At 49.9% G+C, this 22140-nt stretch overlaps 1 protein-coding gene across 1 annotated transcript; it reads left to right on the top strand.

Moving 5' to 3' along the window:
- The first annotated feature begins 14077 nt into the window (after positions 1-14077).
- OSR1 (odd-skipped related transcription factor 1) lies at positions 14078-21550 on the top strand. Its single transcript, XM_017849003.1, is given in 5 exon segments — positions 14078-14233; positions 19134-19830; positions 20617-20728; positions 20730-20849; positions 20852-21550. Coding segments are annotated over 4 exon segments (1002 nt in total). The 5' UTR covers positions 14078-14233; positions 19134-19165; the 3' UTR covers positions 20957-21550.
- Positions 21551-22140: the final 590 nt, after the last annotated feature.

The following is a 22140-nucleotide window of genomic DNA, read 5'->3' as shown; positions in this document are numbered from 1 at the left end:
AGGAGAAGAAGGTGGTTGTAGGAAAAAAATGCAACAACTTGAAGTAATTTAGCCCACATAACAAAGGAACCTGGACCCAGTATGGGATTTGTAAATCTCAGACCAGTGCTCTTGGCACTAACCAGTCCTTTTTAGACAATTCCATGAAGCACTACAATGGAAGTCATTCATCTTCAGAGCTTCAAGAGAGGGTCCTAAAAGCCAGAATGGTTGAATGGTTGATGAAGGTTTTTAGAGGAGGTGGGATTTAAGTTGGGTCTTAAAGTTTGAAGAAGATTTGGAAAACACACATTCCTGAGGCAAAAGGGACAGGTAAACACTTGGGTAATGTTAGAATACCCACTGGACACTTGTCATCTGCCTCTAATATCTATCCTTTCCAAGAAGAGGAACTCACAAGCATATCAGCAAAGCAAACTAGCCAGTGTACCAAACGCATTTTCAAGTGAACAGATGTTCAAATTGTATGCAGCTCGTCTTTGCACTAAAACAGTAAGTCAGTAGTGGCATGCATTCTCATCATTAAGTGGGGCTGCTGTGAGTGTTCAACGTACAAGTTGCTTGTTACCTGTCAGCCCATAGCAGTAGGCTGCCTGCATATCTCAAAAGTAGATGGAGAAATGCAATCTGCAAGGACAGTTGAGGCTCCCACAGGAGCATAGAATTGCCTCTAAATACAAGGGCTCATGAACATTTTACATCCCCTTGGGAAATCCCTCTACACCCCTGCCTCGCTGGTTTCCTGGTACAAGATCCAATAAATCTGCACACTCAGCTTAGACTTAGTGCCAGGCCTCATAATGGAATGATTACATGTGTTTTGTGTGTCAGAGACGTGACAGAAAGATTATACAGTGTAGTGAAGCAATCTTTGGGGTTTTGGCAGGGAAAGAGAGGAGATAAATATATGTCCAGGGTAGAAAAATGGCAGCTCATAGAATTGCTGTCTCAATGTCACTCAATCATTCAGCAAAAATGTATTAAGTTTAGGTCAGTAAGCATTTATCAAGTTCCTCCGATGTGACAGGTATTGTATTACATGCTGTGAGAACCGAGGTGCACAGGACACATCATTTATCCTTGGTGTTGTGAAGTCCACTAGAAGAGCCAGGCATGTAAAAGATGGTTTTAGTGTAATGCAGCAATGTAATAATAGGGATCGTGACAAGGTACAATGGTGGCACAGAGAAAGGAGACTTAGCTCAGCCTGGAGTGTCAGAGGAAGCTTCTGAAGGATGATTCAGGAAGGACAAGTAGTGTGAAGGGGGAGGAATGCTCTGAACTGAAGAAATAACGTGAACCAAAGTACAGAAGTGGAAATGATCCTGGTATGTGTGTGAACTTGGAGGGTATGTAAGGGAACAGGAGGGGGAAGGACATAGATGGACTAAATAAAAGAGGCTTGGAATTATTGGAGTAAAAAGAAAGATTGATGAGTGCTGCAAGGGATTCAAAGAAAAAGCACAAACAGTTCTACCAAGGAACTGACCAGTTGGTCAAATTAACAAGTTAAAGATGCGTTTAAAGTTATAATAAATACAAGACCCCCTTGTAAAAGATACCAAGCCCAATAAGAAGGTGGTAAAGTGCCAAAGTGAGTTGGAGAATTACATGAAATAGGCTTGTAAGAGGGAGAAGACACTAGATGGGGGAGAGTTCCAGGAGGCAATGGTATTTGAGCAGATGGGAGGATCATGTATAAGTAGGTAGAAGAGAAGGAGCATGTCATCCCAGGCAAAGAGAACATCCTGAAGTACCTTTAGGTTTAGTCACTTTAGGATCACGTAGGAAGGAAGACCTTAGTGTAACAAAAAACTTACAGAATGAAAACTAAGGTATTTGTATATAAAACATTCCAAGTGGGAGAAATTTCTTCCCTAGAAGGTCAGGCTGGGAATCAACTAGAAAGAGAACCACTCATGGGCTAATGTGTAGATTTATAAGAAAGACAGGATGGGCAATGCTTTTGTAGCTTTAGTACTAAGCTGTGTTCAAGAAGCTTCCTCTTTTTAAACAATCAATAGGACCAGTCTGGTCCTAGGTGAATACAAGTATGGTTCTAAATCAAAGAGAATTTATAGAAATCTGCAGTAAGGAGTCTAATATGTCAGGTGTTTAAAGTTCTTCATCCATGGCCTGTTAAAGGGAAGGACTGTAACTAAACGACTTTACAATTTATCACAGAAACCAGGACAATTGTGTCTGGGATGAATGCAAACAACACAAGATCCTAGGAAAGCCAGTATGAATGAGGATCGTCTAGGCAAACTGGGACTCTTGATCCGTGCATTAGTTGGGGTCCAGTCAGGACAACAGGAACCACACTAGTCATTTCAACAGAGAGAATTTAATATAGAAGATGGGTTAAACTGGTCCAAGAAAGCAAACTGGGAGCACTAGGGAAAGGGTGGGGAAACAAAGGCAAAGATTGAGGGTGTCAGCATCTAGAAGCTCAGAGGACGAACCCTGTAGGACCGGGCTCAGCCCTCTGAGGAGGCAGCACATCCTTGCTGCTTCTGGGTGACTCAGGAAGTCTTAATAAGAAGTCCATGCAGTAGAGGCTCAGCTCTTTGAGAGCAGGTATTGCCCTGCTTGGAAAGGCACCTTCCTGGGGCTTTATGAGATTGGTTCTGGGAGTGCTGAAAGAAGTTGAAGGTTGGAACCAACTGGCGATGCTAAGTGAAAGGCCATTGCCACAGGCCAACCCCTGGTTGCTGCTCCCATGCCCCTGTTTGCAAAATTTAAGAGAAAGGCATCTGACTGAGGAAAACTTTAGCCTGCAGATCCCAGCCTCGGTGTCACACAGCAGAGCATAGAAAGGTGGACTTAGAACTGAGCAACACTGGTGTAATAATGGGCACAGTTATTCTTACTGTACTTGCAGAACCAGGATTGAAATTGTTCTGATTTTGAGGAGGAAATTCTCCTAAAAGATCCTTCAGCTCAATAAGTGATAAAAATCACTATCTGGTCTGCAGAAGAAGAAAACAGCATTTATCAGTTATTCCCTTTGTGACAGGAACTTTACAAACGTTGATTCATTAATCACAATAATCCCATAGAACTTGTGTTCATCCTGTTTTTACAGATGAGGAAACTGAAGTTTCAGGTGGTTAAGCTGCTTGCACAAAAACAAGTAGCTAGGGAGAGGCATGTTCTAGAAACATGGACTAGAAGCAAGTTCCATGTGATTCCAAAGCCCAGCTCTTTCCACCAGCTCTTGGTCTTCCTAGGGAGGAAGCCGCTTCTTTACAGGGCTGAGGCCCATGATCCTGGATGGAGGGGCAATGGCTGGACCACTCATGGAGGCCCTGGGCTAAGTGACCTCTGCTAGCCACTGGCTTCTGGAAAGCCCATGCCCAAAAGGTTTTCCATCCTTTGAGTTCACACCTAGCCAGTCTCAAAACCTAAAGTGATTTACTCCGGCTAAATGCTGGCCTCACCATTCGTGGGAAGGAGCCAAGACTTTGTTTGAATGAGCTCGCCATCTCTTGGAGAAAGCATCACGCTGCAGCCACCCATAGCTATATTTTGGAGAGAGTGTGTTTGTGTGTCTGTCCATGTATTCATGTGTCTTATAAATTCAACCTTACTCAGTAGGATGGCATTCTTGGATAACAGACCCTTCAGCCAGACGGCCAAAATTGCAAAGGCAACAGTTATTTTTTGGCTGCATCAAGTTCTTCAGCCTTAGCTGAAGATGAAGGCAAATTTGCCTGTGTTTTCTGGAAATGCTGATGCTGAGATGGGACCTTACTGGGGAATTCACCAAGGCCCAAGGGAACTGAGAAGATAAATGCTACCAGGCGGCTGCAACTTGAGCAAAATTCCAAAACAATAGAATGTCAACTGAAGATCATAGAAGACTGTGGCAAGTATGACAGAAAGCAAGGGCAATGGCTGGGTCCTGAGACCAATGAGGATGTGGATAATGGGTGCTGGCACTACAAACACTGCTTTGAAAGAAGCTCGAAGGAAAGGAGGCAGATTCAGCACTCCCTACCCAGGACTCCAGCTCATCACTGAGGAAGAGGGAAATGCAGCCAGCGGTTTGGCAAACTGCCCTCCCCAAATACCCCTGTTTCAGCCTTCACAGTGGTTTCCTGAGCAGCTCAGGGCGGGCCAGGTATGGCTTTCTCCTGTCATGTCAGTGTTCTCGCAGAGAGGGCTTTTGGGCCCTTTTGCAAAGTGACTTGGCTGGAGCCACACTCCTGCCAGCGTGGCAGCTGTTACCACTTATACCAAGAACATCTGGCCTGAAGATTGCAGTAAAAGTGACACTTGTCTACAGAGAAAAAATGTTGAAGTATACATTTTGGACATGAAGAAATAAGTAATGACATTTAATGTTTTCATAAAGCTGCTACACTGAACAGCAATCGTCCAAACCCCAGGCCCAGGCATGGGTATATCTGTCTATTGCTGTGTGCCTGCAGGTCTGTGAAAGGCCTTGTATCTGGAACATCACTGCCTGATGCAAGCTTTGTCCTCCCTCTGAAGACATAGAACAAAGGAGGCCCTTGGTAAGACCTCTTCCTTCAAGATCTGAATCACAAAATTGAGGAGCAGGGAGCAAAATGTAAGGAGCAACCACCAGATGACAGGAAAGCCAGCTCTGAGTTGCAATGGTGTTACTGGGTAAATCACATTGCTGGGGTCAAATTTCTCATCTGTAAAATGGGAGTGTCACCGATGATATGTTTAAGGTTCCTCCACATTTTGTATTCTGTGCTTTTAAAAATAGAGACAATTGCACCATTCCTATGCCAAGCCTGTAGGTTAAACATGATTCTTTCCAGATCCTGCTAGTAAAATGCACATCCCCCTTGATGTGGTGATCCTTGCTACCCCTCACTCAGGATAAGAGAGAGTGTCAGACAGAGCCAGCCTGGAAGTTATGGGCTCTTGGAGAGGAAGACAACACCAAAAGGGGGATGAATGATACTCCCAAGACCCTGTCCTGATTTCATGCTGCCTTGTAATACTCTTCACAGCTATGTCCTCAGCACATTGCTTCAACTTAGGCATCTTCTGCATTTGATTTTAAAGAGCGGAGGCTGAAGAGAAGATGAAGCATTCTTCCAGTAACTAGCTTCTGTTTGATTGGTAGAATGTCAACTGGCGATATTCTAATGACCACAGTGAGGCTGGCAGAAATTTGGGTAATCAAATAAGAGTGTATATTTAATAACTTTTTGATTTGTGAGTGATCAATCCTTTGCATAGTTCTCTGTCTTTTGAATTAAAATGTGTTACCTCTGCCAAAATTACACGTGAACAATGCATTACTAATGTGCAATTACCATCAATAATATGTATATTACTGGGTAAATGCATGGCTTATCAAAGAAGATCCTATGAGCCCTTTGTTATTTTCTCTTCCTCTAGGAGGTGCCAGGCTCCTGCTCTGGTGCCAGGAGAGGGGAGTGACCACGTGGAAGGGCCAGAGTGAGGTTGCTGGCCGGCCCAGACTGCTTACTGTCAGACCAAAGGAGAGGTGGCAGTAGATTTAGGGCTTGTGGTTCTGTAGAGCAACTGCAGTTTGGTGTTGCAATCTTTCTAAGCTTTAGTCTACAGGCTTTTGGTATGATTTTGTAGCTTTATCTCTCAGTTCTAGAAGCTGAGATTAAAGCAAAGACACTGAACAGAGCTAATGCCTGGGCCTGGAGATCTGAACGGTGTACACTGCAAACATTCATGTGCCTACCTAAGGGAGCAGGAGGAATAGGACTGGAACATGGCCTGGGCTTCTGCATTTCCAGCACGTTCCCAGGTGATGCTGATGTCACTGGAAGACCACACTAAGGAACCAGGGTGCTGCCATTATGCGCTTGGGTTTTGGAATCAAATACCTAGTTTAAGTCCTGGCCCCAGACGACCTAGCTATGTGACTTTGGGATAAGTATGTAACATTTCCAAGCCACAATCTCCTCAGACATGAAGCAGGAATAATCACTATCTTGATGCTTCAGTTTGCTAAGAGGATTTGTGAAGCTCATGCTGGGTCCAGGGCCTGCTAGGCTCTGGAGAGGAGTGGGTCCTTGGAAGAACTGTGTCCCACTACTGACCTCTGAGGCTTCCTTCCACTTCCAGGACCACACTCATGAGCCTAGGCACAGCCTCAGAAAGACTGCTGGGCCTCAGTTCTTCCTCAACAAAACAGGGGTAACAGAATGGCATCTCCTGTGGGAGGTGAACCACAACAGAGCTACATTTGCTCAGGAGCCCTGACTCCTCTGTGACAGAAATCATAGTTCATGGGAACCTTCTGTTAAACCAGAGCCCTATATACACTGATCCTAAGGAAATCTTTATAGACACTTTAGAAGATATGCAAACATCACCTCATCCATACATATGATAGGTGACAAAAATTGATAGAACTCATATACAACACTTTATGCTACTGTTAAAACCAATAGACATGTAAAGTGAGTTTTTACCAAAGCGAAGTTGAGAAGTACTGTTAAAATAAAAGCATTAAAAACAACAGCAACAACAAACATGTTGACTAGTGCCTAATGTCCTGACCCCAAGTGACACAAGAATAATCAGCTATCCTAGTGTGTCCATTCCGCTGTCTAGACTGCTTCTGTGTGAGATTAACTGGAAATCCTATGAGAAAATACAGAATGTGCAGGGTGAAGGGGCAATCAAGGACTCCTCATTGAGCTGGTGGCACCTTCCTTCTCTTTGCAGCTTCTGATGATACTCATGGAGCAAACTATGGGTTAAAAAAAAAAGCCCACTGAGTGACTTTAGAGGCCTCTTTTCCCTCCTCTTACCACATATGCAATCAACTCTCCAGCACTAAAGTTAACTTCCACTGACCTGAAACTACAGAACCCCTTTGGCCTCTGTTTGACCTGTTTTTGGAGGGCAGCTTTGCTCCTGGGTTCTCTTCTGTTCCTCTGTGTTTCCAAGGGACCTCTTATGCAAAATGACTTCTCTTTGAACTGAGATGGATATTTTTCTAAGACCTAGGGCATTCACTCACTAGTATAAATCCGCATGAGGGTAGCATGGGAACCTCTCCATGATGTGATTGAAAGCAAACCCAAGCACCTTGCCTCCACATCACCCTTCAGCCCCCTAGTAGCCAGTGCTGTCTTCAAGATTAAGAGCTAAGTAAGCCTTTGATGAATATCAGTTCTGGTCCTTATCTCTTATAGATAAAGAAAAGGGGGTTTACAAGAAGAAACATACTGAAGTACATATAATGCTTTAATAAAGAGCCATTTCTTTACATCTGGATAACTTCAATCCTCAGGATTCTCCTTAGCAAGACCCAGACCCTACTGGGTAGAATCATTCTTTACTAATGGTTCTCAACATGTATGTGCTCTAAAGACCACTGGTGCCAAAGTCATCAGTGGAGCTTTTTAAAAATGCCAACTCCCCAGTCCACTGTGGGCCTCCTAAATCAGAGTGCTGGGGATGGGGCCTGGGAATCTGCATATTGACAAACTCTCCAGGTGATTTCGTGGCACAGGACTTTTGAAAAGCACCTGTCTAAACCGCTGACACCTTAACTCTCTGATACCACACAGGCAGGAATTAGTTGACTGACCCACCCTTGAACTGAATTGGGATATGTGCCCGGCCCTCCCTTTCCTCAGTGGGTGGCCCTTGTACCAGGTTGGCTAAGAATGAAATTCTCTGTCCAGGCATCCTGCAGTGGCACTCCTGCTCCCAGTTACTTTGCTGCCTGTTCAGGACCCTGGGCACTGAGAACTAATCTCCTTTTCTCTCTGTGTGGATCTGATAGCCTGGCACAGCTCCCATCAGCTGTCTTCTCCGAAAATTAAGAATGAACTATCCTGACTACATTACATGGCTTATTCCTCCTTAGGTAATCTCCTGAAATGTTTGTTACGGAATGAAATTCTGGCAAACCAAGTCATGATTCCAGAAACTCTCTATGTGGGATAGATTATAATACTTTAGTTTTAAGTTTTCTCTCCATTTCTTTATTGTTGACATGTGATATGAAAACCAATACCTAAATATACTAAAAGAACCCAACCATTGGTCATTTTGAAGTGAAAAATCATATGCTAATATATATTTTCTTTCTTGTTTGTTTTGTATCTACTTCAAGTGTTTCAGCAAATGCTTTTCTTTTCCACGGAAAGGTTCTCATGTAGGGAATTGGAGATATGACCAGCAAATTTATTTGCCTGGAGTCACCTAGGAAGAGAGTTACGGTAGGAACTGGCATTTCAAGTGTTCCCCCACTTCCAGCCTAGACCATGGAGGAAGAATATTGTCTTTTGAGGGTGGCTAAAATAAGGGATTGTAGTTTTCTGCTGTGTGCAGAATCCCTACTACATTGTAATGTAACTCAGATGCACAAATATGACTCTATGACTCCTCCTTCTGAGTCTAACTTCCTAGAAATCAGAGGAAAGATTTATTTTTATTTATTTATTTGTTTTTTATTTTTGCAGATGGGGTGGTCCCCTTCCAGTTCACTGTATTTATTCCCTTTGTGGAACATTCTCAATTCCTATCTGTCATCCTTCCATCCCTCTCATCTCCCCAAAGCTGATGCTTAAGTTTAAGTTGCACTTGGTAGAGGAACACAAGGTATTAAAGCCACATCCAGTAGGATGCTTTCAAGTTCCCAGGAGCAATAGCATCCCTTCTAGTTGGGCCACCGCCTTGGGGGCTCAGCACCTCTTCAGGGTGACAGTCTGAAGCCAGGAAGCCCCCCTGGCATAAACACTAAAGAGGCAGAAGCACCTGGCCTCCTTTTATTCAGTGGGTAATTCTACTCATGCATTAAGGTGAGGCACAGCGCTGCTTTGCATCACTTAGGGAGGGTTGGTGTATGTAGTAATTCTTTGGAATGTCCAAGTTGGGTCCACTCCCTTTCCACCCCTCACTGCAAGCTCAAGATAGGGAAGTGGGAGGCCCTGCCTCAGAGGAGCAAAGTGAGTGATGGACAGCAGGAGGACACAGCCTTCCTCTAAGAACTTGGAGCAGGTAGGGAATCTGTCTTTCTCTCTGCCCTTTCCTTGCTTGTTTTCTCTTGGTATTTTGCTCCAATGAGTGGACCTGACACTTTAGGAACTCCTTCTGTGCAATGTGGCATAGTCCTCTGTAGACAGAGAATTGACCAAAGAGCCTGTTAACAGGTATATTCTTAGGATTTCTCTCTTCAGGTCTCTATCTGAATACCTGGAGCTATGATGACGAGAGGGTCCTGCTACAATATTCTGTACGGAAATTTGAGAAAAAGGAAGCAGCAGAGGAACTGGAATCTAACGGTCTGGGAGGAAGGAGAGGATAGGAAACCTCACGGGTTTCAGGGAAATCGATTCACGGAAACAGACTCTCTCTCCCTTCCCGCGCTGTGTCAGAAAGTCAGGATTTGGGATCCAAAGCAGGGCGTGCAGACCTACGAGGGGCTGCGGAGGGAGGCACCGGAGGGCACTTCTCACCTCCGGGTGTGCCGGGAGGGGCGCGCGGACCCAGCTCGCAAATGCAGGATGGGGTCCCAGTAGATCTTTGCTCATCATCTTCCCAGGACCAGAAGCAAACGGCGGCAGATAGTTGCTAGGAATTTCGGATTATTTAAAAACAAACAAACAAACAAGAGCCCTCATCCATCTGAGAGCAACGACGTCTGGTTTGGGACAGGGAAACAGAAACCCCGTGGCGAGAAGAAATTCCTCCTCCGTTTGCTCTTTGGAAGGGTAAGCGTGTGCGTACTTTTAAACGAGTAGCAGCAAACTTCGTAATTGAGAAAAGAAAAATTGAAGGACTGAGATACTCTTGGGCAAAGTGAAATAAGGATACTGTGGGTTAGAGTTTTCCAGGAAGGGGTCCCGAGATGTGGCTTGCTCGCCAGCAGGGGGCACGTTTTCTTTAGGATTGCGTCCCAGAATCTCGAAACCTCGCAACCGGACTCTCTCCGAGTCCCATCGCCGGAAATCGCTCTGCAGATAATAACCCTCCGGTGTCTGGAAATGTTTAATTACCGCGAACACTCCTTCCTCCAGCGCCTCCCGCCGCCGGTGCAGCCCGGCAGGACCCAGCGCCACGGGTGCAGTAGGTGGCTCTATCCGCAGGATTCCACCCTAACTATCCACAATTCCGTTCGAACTACTGTTCTCCAACATCCCCGGCTGATTAGACACTGCCTTGTTTCTAATGCACTTATTTACACCTCGGAAAAAGGAAAAGTTCATTAACCTTAGTACATAGATCTGGATGCGTCTAAAATAATCTGACAACTCAAATTTGTGTAAAATGTAAAACCCACGCCGTCTTTTACATACATTTTACATTTGATCTTCGAAACAGAAGACAACATCATTCCATTTTCCCGATGGTAGTATGTCCGTGCAATTCCATGCTCGTATTTATGCTTCATGTCACACATATTTTTACAAACTAAAGGGGTGTGTGTGTGTGTGTGTGTATTGTTACATTTATTAAGGTGAAAGAGTTACATCTGTGTGCCCGTAAAGAACTTACCAAACGGGAACTGCCTGGAAAAACAGTTCACTTTCCCTTTCAGTTTTGATACTGTAACTTGTATGTCGCTGTCACAACAAAAAACACCGGCTCTTGCGTTCATCTAGCATCTGTTCTTTTAAGAACCCTGGATTGCATTATGTTATCAGAGGAGTTATCTGAACAAATGTGCGCAGGAGTCCTGTTACCTACCTCCCGTGCTTAAAAATGCTTCCCATCCCCAAGCTGGATTTTGACCTGATTGACCGTAATGGTTCCAGAGGAACTATTGAGCCATTACTATTCATCATCTAAATGAATACAGAGGGACGCCTAAATCTCCAGGTTATTTGAAAGCTCTGTACATGCGTAAGGGGGTTTCTAACAAGCAGACCCCCAAATGTCTGCAAAATAGTTACAGGAAGTAGTTGCGTTGGAAGCAAAAATTCGCAAGTGCTGAGCAAACTCCATTTGAAAGAATGAGGTCTTTTTTTTTTTGAGGCTATGGGGTGCGGAGAGGTGGGGTTGATTTTTTTTTAATCCAAAACAACTCAAAGCAATATAGACCACATTCTAGTTAATTTTCTGGAAGCTGCTCACTTTTCACTCTGAAGACACACTGGGGCGCTTTCCCAAAGAGCAGGAATCTGGAGAGGGGCTGGGGTTTGGCGTGGAGACAGGAGCAGAGGCCGTCACCACCCCAGGCGTGCCCAGGAAAAGGCGACAGCAGGGCTTGCTGCGGGACTGGGTTCAGTGCGGTCCATAGTCCAGAGGCCCGTGCAGACGGAGGGATCGCTCCCCTGACGGACCTCACACGGACTGGCGGGTTGTGGAGCGGAGCGCCGGACAGAGAGCTGGAGGCCTGGTCTCTACTGCGGGGACCCTTCTTCTAGGCTGCCCGGTCCCAGCCGAGTCTGGGACTACTCGGGCGCCCGCGGTTGCGCCCCGAAGGCAGTGAGCGAGAGAGCCAGAAAGAGCCGCGGCGGAGTTCGCGCCGCCTGGAGTCCTCAGGCTCAGAGCTAGCAAAAGTTACAGCCGCGGTTGCAGAGTGCGCTGGACTCCCAGTAATGAGATGGGAGTTTTGTCACCTCCATTGGGTTTCCAGGAGGACAGAACTGTTGGGTTACCGAGGACGGTTACCAAATTCGAAACGTGACGTCCTCGCTAGTCCTAAACACATCTAACCTCGCTTAAAAAGTACCCTTGTTGCTCTTAGGTGTCCTGAGTCCTGCCCTTGTCAATCCGTCCAAGCCGTAGTCCGGCACCTTGCTGCGAACCAGGGCCCGCTTAATGTGATCAATTTCTCTTAAATAGGCGGGGGATGGGATACCCCAGCACTGAGCGGCCAGACGAGGGATTCTTAGCTTCCTGGGCTTCTTCCTGCCTGCCCCGCCCAGAGGGAACCCCGACTCTGGTTGGCCTCCTGTGGAGATCGAGGCTAGGGTTTGGGGGTCACCCCCTTGGGAGCGCAGAGTGGGATGGAGGACTTTTCAGCTCCTAGCAATTCTTGAATTTCGTTATCCTGGCTCTCTGAGGCTGTGCATTGTCAGCGACCTAGGAGACACCTCTCTGAAGCCAGGCTTCTGAAACAGGTGAGCCCTTGTGGAAGGCCATCCTCACCAGCGCTCAGGTACACTCTGGCCTTGTCCTGTTCTGGCCTTGCTGACGAGCTCCAGACAGAGGTGGTCCTGATTCCTCTGGGAGGCACAGCCTGGGGGACCAACACCAACCTTGCTTCCAACACCCTGCTCTACATCCACTGAGGTCTAGAGACCTCTACATCCACTGAGGTCTAGAGACCTGAGTCAGGATCAGTTTTCAAGATAATCTGTCAAAGCAGTGGTGAAACAATTTGGTTGCAAGTTTCTTCTTTAAGATCAGGGACACTTTCTCTCCAAGAGCTCTCTAGGGATCCTACTACTTAGAGCTTTCTGGAAGTCCTGAGGCATATTGGTCAAGAGCCCTGTTTTAGAAGAGAAAGACAAAGGGAAACATAAAAGAAGCCCAGTTGAGCTGTGAGGGGTGCATAGCAGAAGATTGGGTATTTACGCCCCAGGAGGTTCCATCCCACCTGAATGACCAGCCACTGTTCCTAAGTGATCTGCACAGCCAGAGGCCCTATTGTGTGGGCATTATTTTTTCCTTCTTAACTTTTGCTGCTGGTAATGGAGATTACCCAAGCTTTGGAGAGACTGAGGCTGGAACAAGCACACTCCCTGTGTCCCAGGTGGAAGCCAGCAAAGTTCAGCATTGGCCTTTGTAGACTTTCCCTCCAGGCCTTTCCTTGCTCTTGAAGCTTGCTGTTCTGGAATCTCTAGGAAGGAGGTGTGATCTCAGTTCCCTTCTCTTCCAAGGGTTCTCACTCTAGCAAGAATGTCACTGCTTCCTAGCAACTGGTAAGATTCCAGGAGCATGGACAAACTTATGTGAATCTCTTACTTCTGCACTGACCTGAGGCACTGGGTAAGAAGGTTCGCTGCAGCAAATATTGCATCCTCTCTTACTCCTCCTCAAACAAGACAAAGTTACCCAGGAGTTAGAGGCTAGATTCTGTTCTAAAGGCCTAGGGATATAAGGAAACCCTCATTCAACTATGCCTTTGGGGGAGGGGGGTCTCCATGACCATCTCCCTAGGTCAGGTATTACAACCTTCTTCACCTCCCAAGAAAATCAGATTTGAAAACCAAAGCTGGAGATAGCAGAAACTCCTTGGGGGAGAGGCAGTACCAATACTTAAGGACCCACGGAAGCTAGGCTCCAGCTCCAAGGGTCACTCAGCAGCAACTCTGGGGCAAAGGCAGAGAGTGCAGTTTTGTGATCTGGACCCACTCAAGTCCTGGGAAACCAGAGACGCCTCCTGTGCCAAACCCAAGGCCTGGAAGGGTATTCCAGAAAGGCATTAGGCAGGGATTGGGCTGGGGTCAGCCGGAGGTCAGCTTTCAGAGATGAGTAGTCAAGGGGGTGTTGGTACCCTCCATAAAGCCTAGGCAATGAAGACAGAATTTTTAATGTCCAGACTCTGATTCCTTTCCGATTAAGGACTCTACCTGAACCAGCTCCTTGACTCAGAGGCCCTGGAACTGACAACTTTGCAGCTCAGCTGGCTTGCCAGTGCAGCTCTCTAAACTCCCATCCATCCTAAAACAAGTATGTGAGTAGAGAGTGCCACCGTGTATTAGGGTGAAATCTCAGAGAATTCTGAGCCCCAGGAAAATAACTTTCCTGACCTTTCACTACTCTTTGTTCTTTCTACTGGACTCCAGAACTTAGGGTCTGGGGTCGGCCATAAGCACTCGGACGTTACAGCTCGCTTGCTTCGGTGACCCTGGCCCTCCCGCACCAGGAATTAACCAGCGCTGCCTGGGTTAACACCCTGGCCCCGAGCACGCTTGGATGTGCAGGAGCTGCTCCACACTCGGGTCTGCTGCCTCTGGAAAGAGATTCTGGGAGGAGAGGCGACTCTGTCAGGCGCCAAAGTGGGTTGAAACCCAAGCCGCGGTGTAAGGATCCCGGTGCACAGAGCTACAGCCCCTCCCTCCCTCCCTTCTCCCAAAGAGCACGGGCTGTGTCCTAGGAGTCCAAGTATAGGACCTCGAAACGTGCGGTGCCAGCCCGCTCTCATCTGCTAGGGACCGTTTCCTCCAGCGCGCCAGGCGTGCCCCTCTGGACCCAAAAAGGCAGAAGGGGTCGCGCGGGACTGAAGAGGAGGGGACGCAGGTTGGGAGAGGCCGGGTCCAAGCGAGTGCAGCTGCCAAAGTCTGCTGCCCGGGTCAGCAAAAACTTTGTCTTTCATTGCGCAGGCGCATGGCAGGGTTGGGGGGCAGGGGAGGGAGGGGAGGAATCCTGAGGCAAGGGGCGGGGTGGGGTGGTGGAGGAGGGAGGGTGGTGGATTAAAATAAGTAGGCGGCTCGGTGCTAAGGGATGAGTGAGTCGGAGCTCGGCCTCTCCCCGGCACGTTCTCAGCTGCTCCTGGTTCAGACCCAGCGAGGGAGCTGCGAGCGAGGCTCACCATCCCGGGCGGGCAGGACCCGGGGCTGCTGAGCGCTCGCTCCCGCGTGTCCGGCGCTTAGAGTCCCCGCGGCAGGAGAGGAGTCGGGACTCTAGAGCTCCAGGGGGGCCTGTGGGCTCCAGCGCCTCCGGCTTCCCCAGTCCCCTTCAGCTAAAACCCCAGAGACGTGCTCAGCCCCGGGATCTCTGCGGAACAAGGTAATTGCAGTCCTGGGCGCCCGGGCTCAGCAAGGCGAATGCGGGCAGGACTCCCAGGTTCCTTGTCACTGCGCGGCGGGTGTCTCCTCTCTCTCAATGCCCCCAAGGAAGCTCTTGACAGACGAATGCTGCAGGACTTTTGTGAAAGTGAGAGCAGGGTGGTTGGGGGTGCTGGCTCAGGACTTCCCGCGCGGGGTCCTCGGTCTCTGACCGCCGGGGATTGAGGGGGCGGGCCTCAGCTACTGCCGCCAGCCCGCCCGGCTCTGCGGAATCCCGGGCGAGGTGCCCACGGACTTTGAAAGTCAATATGCGGGCCCCCTTTAAGAAACCAGAGCAACTTCAGCGGGCACAAACTTTCCCGAGACGCGCTCCTATCTCTGGCTGACGCCTCGGCTGACGAAGAAGGAAGGGAGAGGGAGTGAATGGCCACAGCCGCAGCAGACCGCGCCAGGGACAGGTGCATGCCCCAGCCCGGTAGCGCTTTCGTTCAAGTTTGTCTTTTGAGGAGTTGCGCTCTGGTATGAGGCCGACTAGAACCGAGAGCGCAGGGCCGCGAGTCTGAACCCCGCCTGGCACTTGCGCTCTGACTTAGGGATATTCTCCATAGGATGATTGCTCTGTGTCGTCAAGGCCTGGAGCGGAACCCTTGATTGTCCTGGTGCAGGGAGGCAATGCTGTGGGGCGCAAGGACTGCTTTCCACTTCCAGACTCAAACACAGCACTAGTGGAAACTCTGTGGAGCCGCAGTGTCTCCGGGCTGGGGATTGGAAAAGTTCTGTTACTCCCCTGACTGTCCGCTAATCCAGCCGTCAGGAGAGAAAGAAGGGGAAAGGGGTGAGGGCCTGCCTGCTGAACTAATTTCTCCTCCGAAATGTCTCGGATAAGAATGAAAAACCACGTTTAGTCCTTTTTCAGCAGCTCAGGCGGTAGCGGGTTGGGCTCTCAGTGTGTAAAGTAGCCGCGAGGGTTTCTTTGTTGCCACAATTTGGTTAATTTCACCCAGGCTAAGAGCTGCGCATTGGCTCTGGGGAACAAAACCACGTGCAAGGCTAGGGTGTCCCAGGTTCACAGCCCCCTAGGGAAGAGAAGGGCTGGAGGGGACTAGCAGCGACCGGCGGCGGGTAGATGTTCCATCCCAGGCTCCTCGAGGTAACTGCTGTTTTATTAAGATTGGGGAATGGATCGCCGAGGACGCAGAGGACATTTAAGTGCAGCCGGATGGCCGCCTTACCGATGGGTTCCTTAGATCTCGTTTGTTGGGAGAATGCTACAGAAGTATCCGGTGCGGTCAGTCCTCTTCACAGGGGTCCGGACGCCTGTCACCACTCATTGGAGATTCGATGTCAAGGCTGATTTTCTTGGGTTTCTTCTGGGCTCCCCCAGGCGCAAGCTCGTGGAGTTCGCTCCCGTCCTCATTAATGCAAGCAGTTAACTTGCTCACGCTCAATTAGCCCCAAATAAACCACTTTAATAGACTCTGCACACTTCATTAATGCCCGGCATAGGACTGGCGGCAGACCTGGGATTGGCGCTCCACCGCGCGAGGAACGCGAGTGCCCGCACTGCGCAGGGACCCGGGATCCCGAGCGCGAATTGCGTCTGCTGTGCGTGGTCGGGTCCCCTTATTCTTTCCCCCAGGTCCCGAGGCCCAAGCTGTTTGAGGAATGGATGCTTAGCCCGGGGAAGGGTTTTCCATCCTGTGTTTAAAGATCGAAAGTATTTGCCCTGGGGTTCCGGAGCCCGAGGGGTCGAGGGCTCGCTCATCCTTTCTGGCTGGAGGGGCTAGGGTGAGACTGTTTTTCTCTTAGCTGACCTCCTGAAACCGGATCGTGCTTTCGGCCCATTCTTGATACTAGTGTAAAGAGCCACGTTTCGAACGAATTTCGTCCAGGGGAAAGTACTTGGCGGGAGCCTGGGGAGCCCTGGCTTCCGAATGCTTCAGAAAACAAGGAACGGGCTGGGCCGCGGAAGAAAATAAATTTAGCGTTGGGGAAAACAAGATCGGGCAGACAGCCCGGAAAGGTTGGCTCCCAGGAACCATTATAGCTGCAAGCATTCCCCCTTCCCGGCACCCCCTACGGAGCCCAAGACGGCTCCGGTCTTGGCTCCCAGGAAGAAGGCGAGGAAAGGCCTAGCGAGGTTGGTGGTTTCTCCCACCCAGGCACGGAGCGGGTTCGGACTAGTGTGCAGCCCAGAGTCCCACAGCCACGGCCGCTGGCTTGGCCTTGGATAAGCCAAGCACCCAGAGGAGCAGGAGGAGGCCTTCGCGGCACCCATTGGGCTCTGGTACCCGGAGATGAGGATCTGATTTCCAGCGCCTGGAAGGGAAGAAGAAGTGACAGCAATTCAAAGAGCCCCCATCTCCCCTAAGTCCAGACTGACCTTTGAAGTTAGCGAGGCTTCTCCTCCTTCCTCTTCCCCTTCCCCAACCCAAATGGGTCCCAGCTTCCTCTCTGGCCCAATTTGAATTTTATTTCTCCTTGTGTCCGAGCTCTGGGATAGTCTCAGTTTGTCCCGGGCACGACCCGAACTTGGCTTGGCGCAGTAGAGATGACCGTTGCTGAAGCCACGGCGTTGCCGGCGGGACCAGTGCTCTGCTTCAGAGGCCAGATCATGCAGATAATGTGCCTCCTCTCGCCCTGAGGCTAAATTCATTGCAGCGGTTTGTATCCCAGTGCTAATTTAAACTGCGCAGGCAAATCGCTGCCAGCTCATGGTGTTTTTACACCCCATTTCCAGGAAGGCCTCTTTCCTTAGGTCCCACCACACAGCCAGTGGCCCCCTTGCCAGCTTCCAGGAGAAAAGGTTTTCCTGGGTCAACATTGTCCTCATACCTCCTGGGAAAAGGCACTGCACATCCCTGGACAGAGCCAGGCTTTGAAAGCCTGGCTGCAGCGAAAGGTAGAGGAGACTATGCCTGGGCCTTGCCCTGGGCTGAGGGTCAGCTCAACCTGGGGAGGAGGCACACCAAACTAGGGAGCAGAGCAGAGGCCAGTGCATCCCAGGGAAGGGAGATTACTCCATGTCAGAGGAAATGACCTAGGAAGAGGAGAGTACCGAAGGGTAAAGGAAGAAGTCAACAGCAGGGGATTGAGGCTGGGCAAGAGAGAAGGGAGTCCCAAGGACCCTGCTGTGACAATGACTTCTTAAGTAGCCCCCAGCTAAGAGCCAGAAGTTCAGTGCTTGGGCTTCCCAAGGCTCCCTGACAGTTTAGACTTTGCTCACCCTGTTCTTTCCTCCACTGGACACATCTGAGTTAGGAGTGTCTGGGAGGTAGAGATGAAAAGCATTTTTGCAGAGCTCAGATGTCTCCATGGAGGCTGAAGACCATGGCCAAGAAGGTCTGGAGATGCCAGCCTCTGGTGACTTCAGTGTGGCTTTCCTCTGGCCTTGCTCAAGCTCTCCGACCTTGCAGTTGGAGGTACATAGACCACAAGAATGGAGGCCTGGCCTCAGTGTTCTTGCCTATAGGCATACCCACCTGCCCAGGGCTCACTACACACAAGAATATGCGGACAACCCAAAGACCCAACTCCCTTTCTCTTTGGGGGAGTGAGGGCACTAATGCCCCCTTGTTTGTTACTGCAATTGTTCGACAGAGTAAATGAATGTGGATATTAGCACCCTCCTTGAAAGCAAAGTGGTCCCCAAGGGCTAAGGCAAGGCAGAGAGTCAGTCCACAAGCAGCTTCAGAGAGTGAAGCCAACAGATTTCACTTATATTAAGGCAGGGAAGCAGATTTAAGGTCAAAGTTGAGGGTTTTGAGGAGAAAGATGACAGGGCTTCTGGAAGCCAAATCGAAGGTCAGCCAGAAGACCTTAACGAACGGGAGCTAGGACGTGCATGCATTTGTGTGTCTGTGTATGTGTGTTGTCTGTGAGGCTCTTCATGGATGCTATGTGATCGTGTGTGTGATGCAGGGGTTACTGAATTTTTTTTTAAAGTCAGTGTTGTGCTATAAAACACTGGTTGTCCCAGTCTTTGCACCTTGTCAGTTCTGCCTCAGAATGTGTGAATCCACATGTGCATTTCTGTGTTTATCTGCAAATGAATGTGTAAGTGTGTTCCCCAGCTCCTGTTATCTTTGCAGGAGATTGTGATTCTACGTTGACCCAAGCTTACCTGGCTGTCAGTTTCTACAGGACAGGCAGTTTCCCTGTGCTTGTTTTTTTCTCAGTGTCTTGTATACAGTAGACCCTTCCCTCTCTCAAGCTGTGTGACTCTGCCAGAGGCCATTTGGAGGGAGCCTTCAGACCAAAGAGGGTTCTGAAAAGAGGGCTCCCCTGCATCTTACATTCCCACCTTCTTTGTGAGGGCAGTGGGTTTTGGGAGTGGGGTCTTAGACTCTTAGCTCCTGCGCTGGGTGTGAGGAGAGGGTGTGGCTGGGCTGAAATTCAGGAGTAAGGCGACCCACGCTGAACTTCTTTATTCCTCTCCACACCCCTGCTTTCTTTTCTTTGCAGATCCGGATTGGGAAGCCACTGCCACTGCCGAAATGGGCAGCAAAACCTTACCGGCGCCGGTGCCCATCCACCCTTCCCTGCAGCTCACCAACTACTCCTTCCTTCAGGCAGTGAACGGCCTGCCCACAGTGCCTTCGGACCATCTGCCCAACCTGTATGGTTTCAGCGCGTTGCACGCTGTGCACCTGCACCAGTGGACGCTGGGCTACCCGGCCATGCACTTGCCACGCTCTTCTTTCTCCAAAGTGCCGGGCACGGTGTCCAGCTTGGTGGACGCGCGCTTCCAGCTGCCCGCCTTTCCCTGGTTCCCTCATGTCATTCAACCCAAGCCGGAGATCACCGCTGGAGGCAGCGTTCCAGCGCTCAAGACCAAGCCGCGCTTTGATTTCGCCAACCTGGCCTTGGCCGCAACGCAAGAAGATCCGGCCAAGCTTGGCCGCGGGGAGGGCCCAGGCTCCCCTGGGGGTGGGCTGGGTGCCCTCCTAGATGTGACCAAGCTGTCTCCAGAAAAGAAGCCCACAAGGGGACGTCTGCCTTCCAAGACCAAGAAGGAGTTCGTCTGCAAGTTCTGTGGCCGCCACTTCACCAAGTCCTACAACCTACTTATCCATGAGCGGACGCACACCGACGAGCGGCCCTACACCTGTGACATCTGCCACAAAGCCTTCCGGAGGCAAGACCACCTACGGGACCACAGGTGCGGCACTGCGCGTGGCCCAAGAGAGAGCTCTCTGCCTCTGGCCTCACCATCTTCCTCCCTAATGAGGTTCTTGAGACCCCCTACTGGCTCCAAGCCTCTAGAGCTTCAGGGAATTCTTTAAAATCAAGAAAGAAAGCCTAGGAGACCCAGGGTTAGGTTTTGGAGCATGGGTTCAGGAAATGTAGGAATAAACAGGACCCAAGATTAAGTGAGGTCTCCGTGAGCTCCAGACAAGCACACAGCATCCTCCGCCCCACTTCCTCCATTTTCAGGGGTGTCCAATAGAAGTTTCTGCCATGAAGGAAATGTGACATGTGACACATGTGACAGTTAAGTACTTGAAATGTAATAGTGCACCTGAGAAACTAATTTAGTTTTATTTAATTTTAAGTAATATTAATTTTAATAAGCACACATGCTAGTGGCTACCATCCTCGACAGTGCAGGTCGAGCAAATTGTCCGACCCCCAGCTCCCTTTACTCATCTTCAGTGTTGACCTTGTAAGGAGGCCAAGTTTGCCCCTCCTGCCCACCAGGAAGGCACCTTAAACAGGTGGCTGAGCCTGTTTAAGGATCAGACTTTGCTAAAGCATCTCCTTTACCTCCCCACTCCATCCCCAATCAACATTTTGTCCCATCCACACTTGGTACTGACTATACACTTTTCCTTTGAGGGCAAGTGCCCCATAGCAGTGGGGTGGGGGGGGGTGGGGGGGGGAGTTGGGCAACTGTTTATAACATTGCATCATTTTGCAAGGATGAACTCTCTGTTTCTGCCCTCAGATATATTCACTCCAAAGAGAAGCCCTTCAAGTGTCAAGAGTGCGGGAAAGGATTCTGCCAGTCCAGGACTCTCGCTGTCCACAAGACGCTACACTCACAGGTGAAGGAGCTCAAAACCTCCAAGATCAAATGCTAAATAGAGCCTCTGGGTCACAAGGACCCTGGGCCCAGTGGCCCTCTCCTCCAGAGGGACCAGAAGCCTGACTCTGGCGGGCAGCGGGAGAGGCGCTCGCTTGGGACCTTCCACCTCTCCAACATTGTCCCCTGGGTCCCTGGCGCACGCGGCACTTCAGAGCCCCGCCCGGGGCCGCGACCCCGACCGTCCCGGCTGCTCCCCTAGGACGCGGCTAAACTCTTGGCCAAAAGGCGGTACTCACGTGGCGGAAGGGAAACTGCATTAAGAAAAGAACGAAAGCTCCGCGGAGCCGCAGCGGCGCCTCTCCCAGAAGTATTACTTTTTCTATTGTTATTTTATACATTTTCTTTTTTATTTTTGTCTTTGACCATATAAGCTTGTAACTCTGACTGCAGAGAGTGAGGGGTGAGGGGAGAGGCAAAGAAGTCCTTAGCACTGGCAGCTCCCACCTCCTCCTCCAGCCCCTGCCTCCTCCCCCGGAGCCTGCAAAAGTGTAATCCCTGTATCTGCTTCAGCCTCCCGCCCCAGGGACCGCGGGGCAGGAGCGCCCCCTCCCAACTCTTGCGGCTCAGCCGGCGTCCGTGGGCTCCGGGACTCGGACAGCAGGGCGGGGACCTCAGGCCTGGGTCTGCAGGGGGCCTGGCCTCCGCTGCCGCGACACTGCGAGGGAGCAGCCAGCCAGGAGCCGGGCGTTATATTGCGATTGGCACTTTATGCTGACCATCGGTAACGGACATTTATCACTGGAGTTTTTTTTTTTTTTTTTTAACTAATAAATAAACGGTTATTTTACAGGCATTGCAGGATAGGTAATTTCCCTCCTAAACGCAGGAAACCGGGTGGATCCTCTCTTTGAGAGGACCACATTTCTCTGCTGGAGGCCAGCGTGTCCCCCTCCTACCACCCCGTCGTATTAGGATGACAGGGCTGAGATGGGTGGAGAAACGTTCTCTCTCCCGGGTAGGTCTGCCTCTGCCCCACCATGTATTGATTTTCTTACTTTTCTGCTCCGCCTCGGGGGTAGGGTCTCAGCCTTCCCACTCCTCACCTCTAAAGGGCTGTGAGTTTACAAAGAACCTAATCCTGAGAGCAGAACACCGCCCGTGAGAAATCCCAGAGTCTCTGGGTGCTGAGACAGCGTCTCTGAGTGCTGAGATCGCCTAGGGTGCAAGAAGAGAAGAGAATGTGGTTCCCCACCCTAACCAAAGGCCTCCCTCCTGGCCTCTGGCTTGGGGGTGGGAAAGACCCGCCCTCACAGAGCCTCAGAGCTGTGCTGTTTCCCGTTCCCGGGGTCTCAACACTCGGGTGCAAATACACAATGACCGCTGCCTCCCAGGAACCCCAAACCAACATCACTCCCTCCCTTAGGATCCCTCAGACACCATTCT

The sequence above is a fragment of the Rhinopithecus bieti genome, unplaced genomic scaffold (assembly GCF_001698545.2).
Source record: "Rhinopithecus bieti isolate Rb0 unplaced genomic scaffold, ASM169854v2 scaffold_32107, whole genome shotgun sequence".
Lineage (NCBI taxonomy): Eukaryota > Metazoa > Chordata > Mammalia > Primates > Cercopithecidae > Rhinopithecus > Rhinopithecus bieti.
The sequence above is the reverse complement of the archived record's forward strand: the minus strand, read 5'-3'. Positions and strand labels throughout refer to the sequence as shown.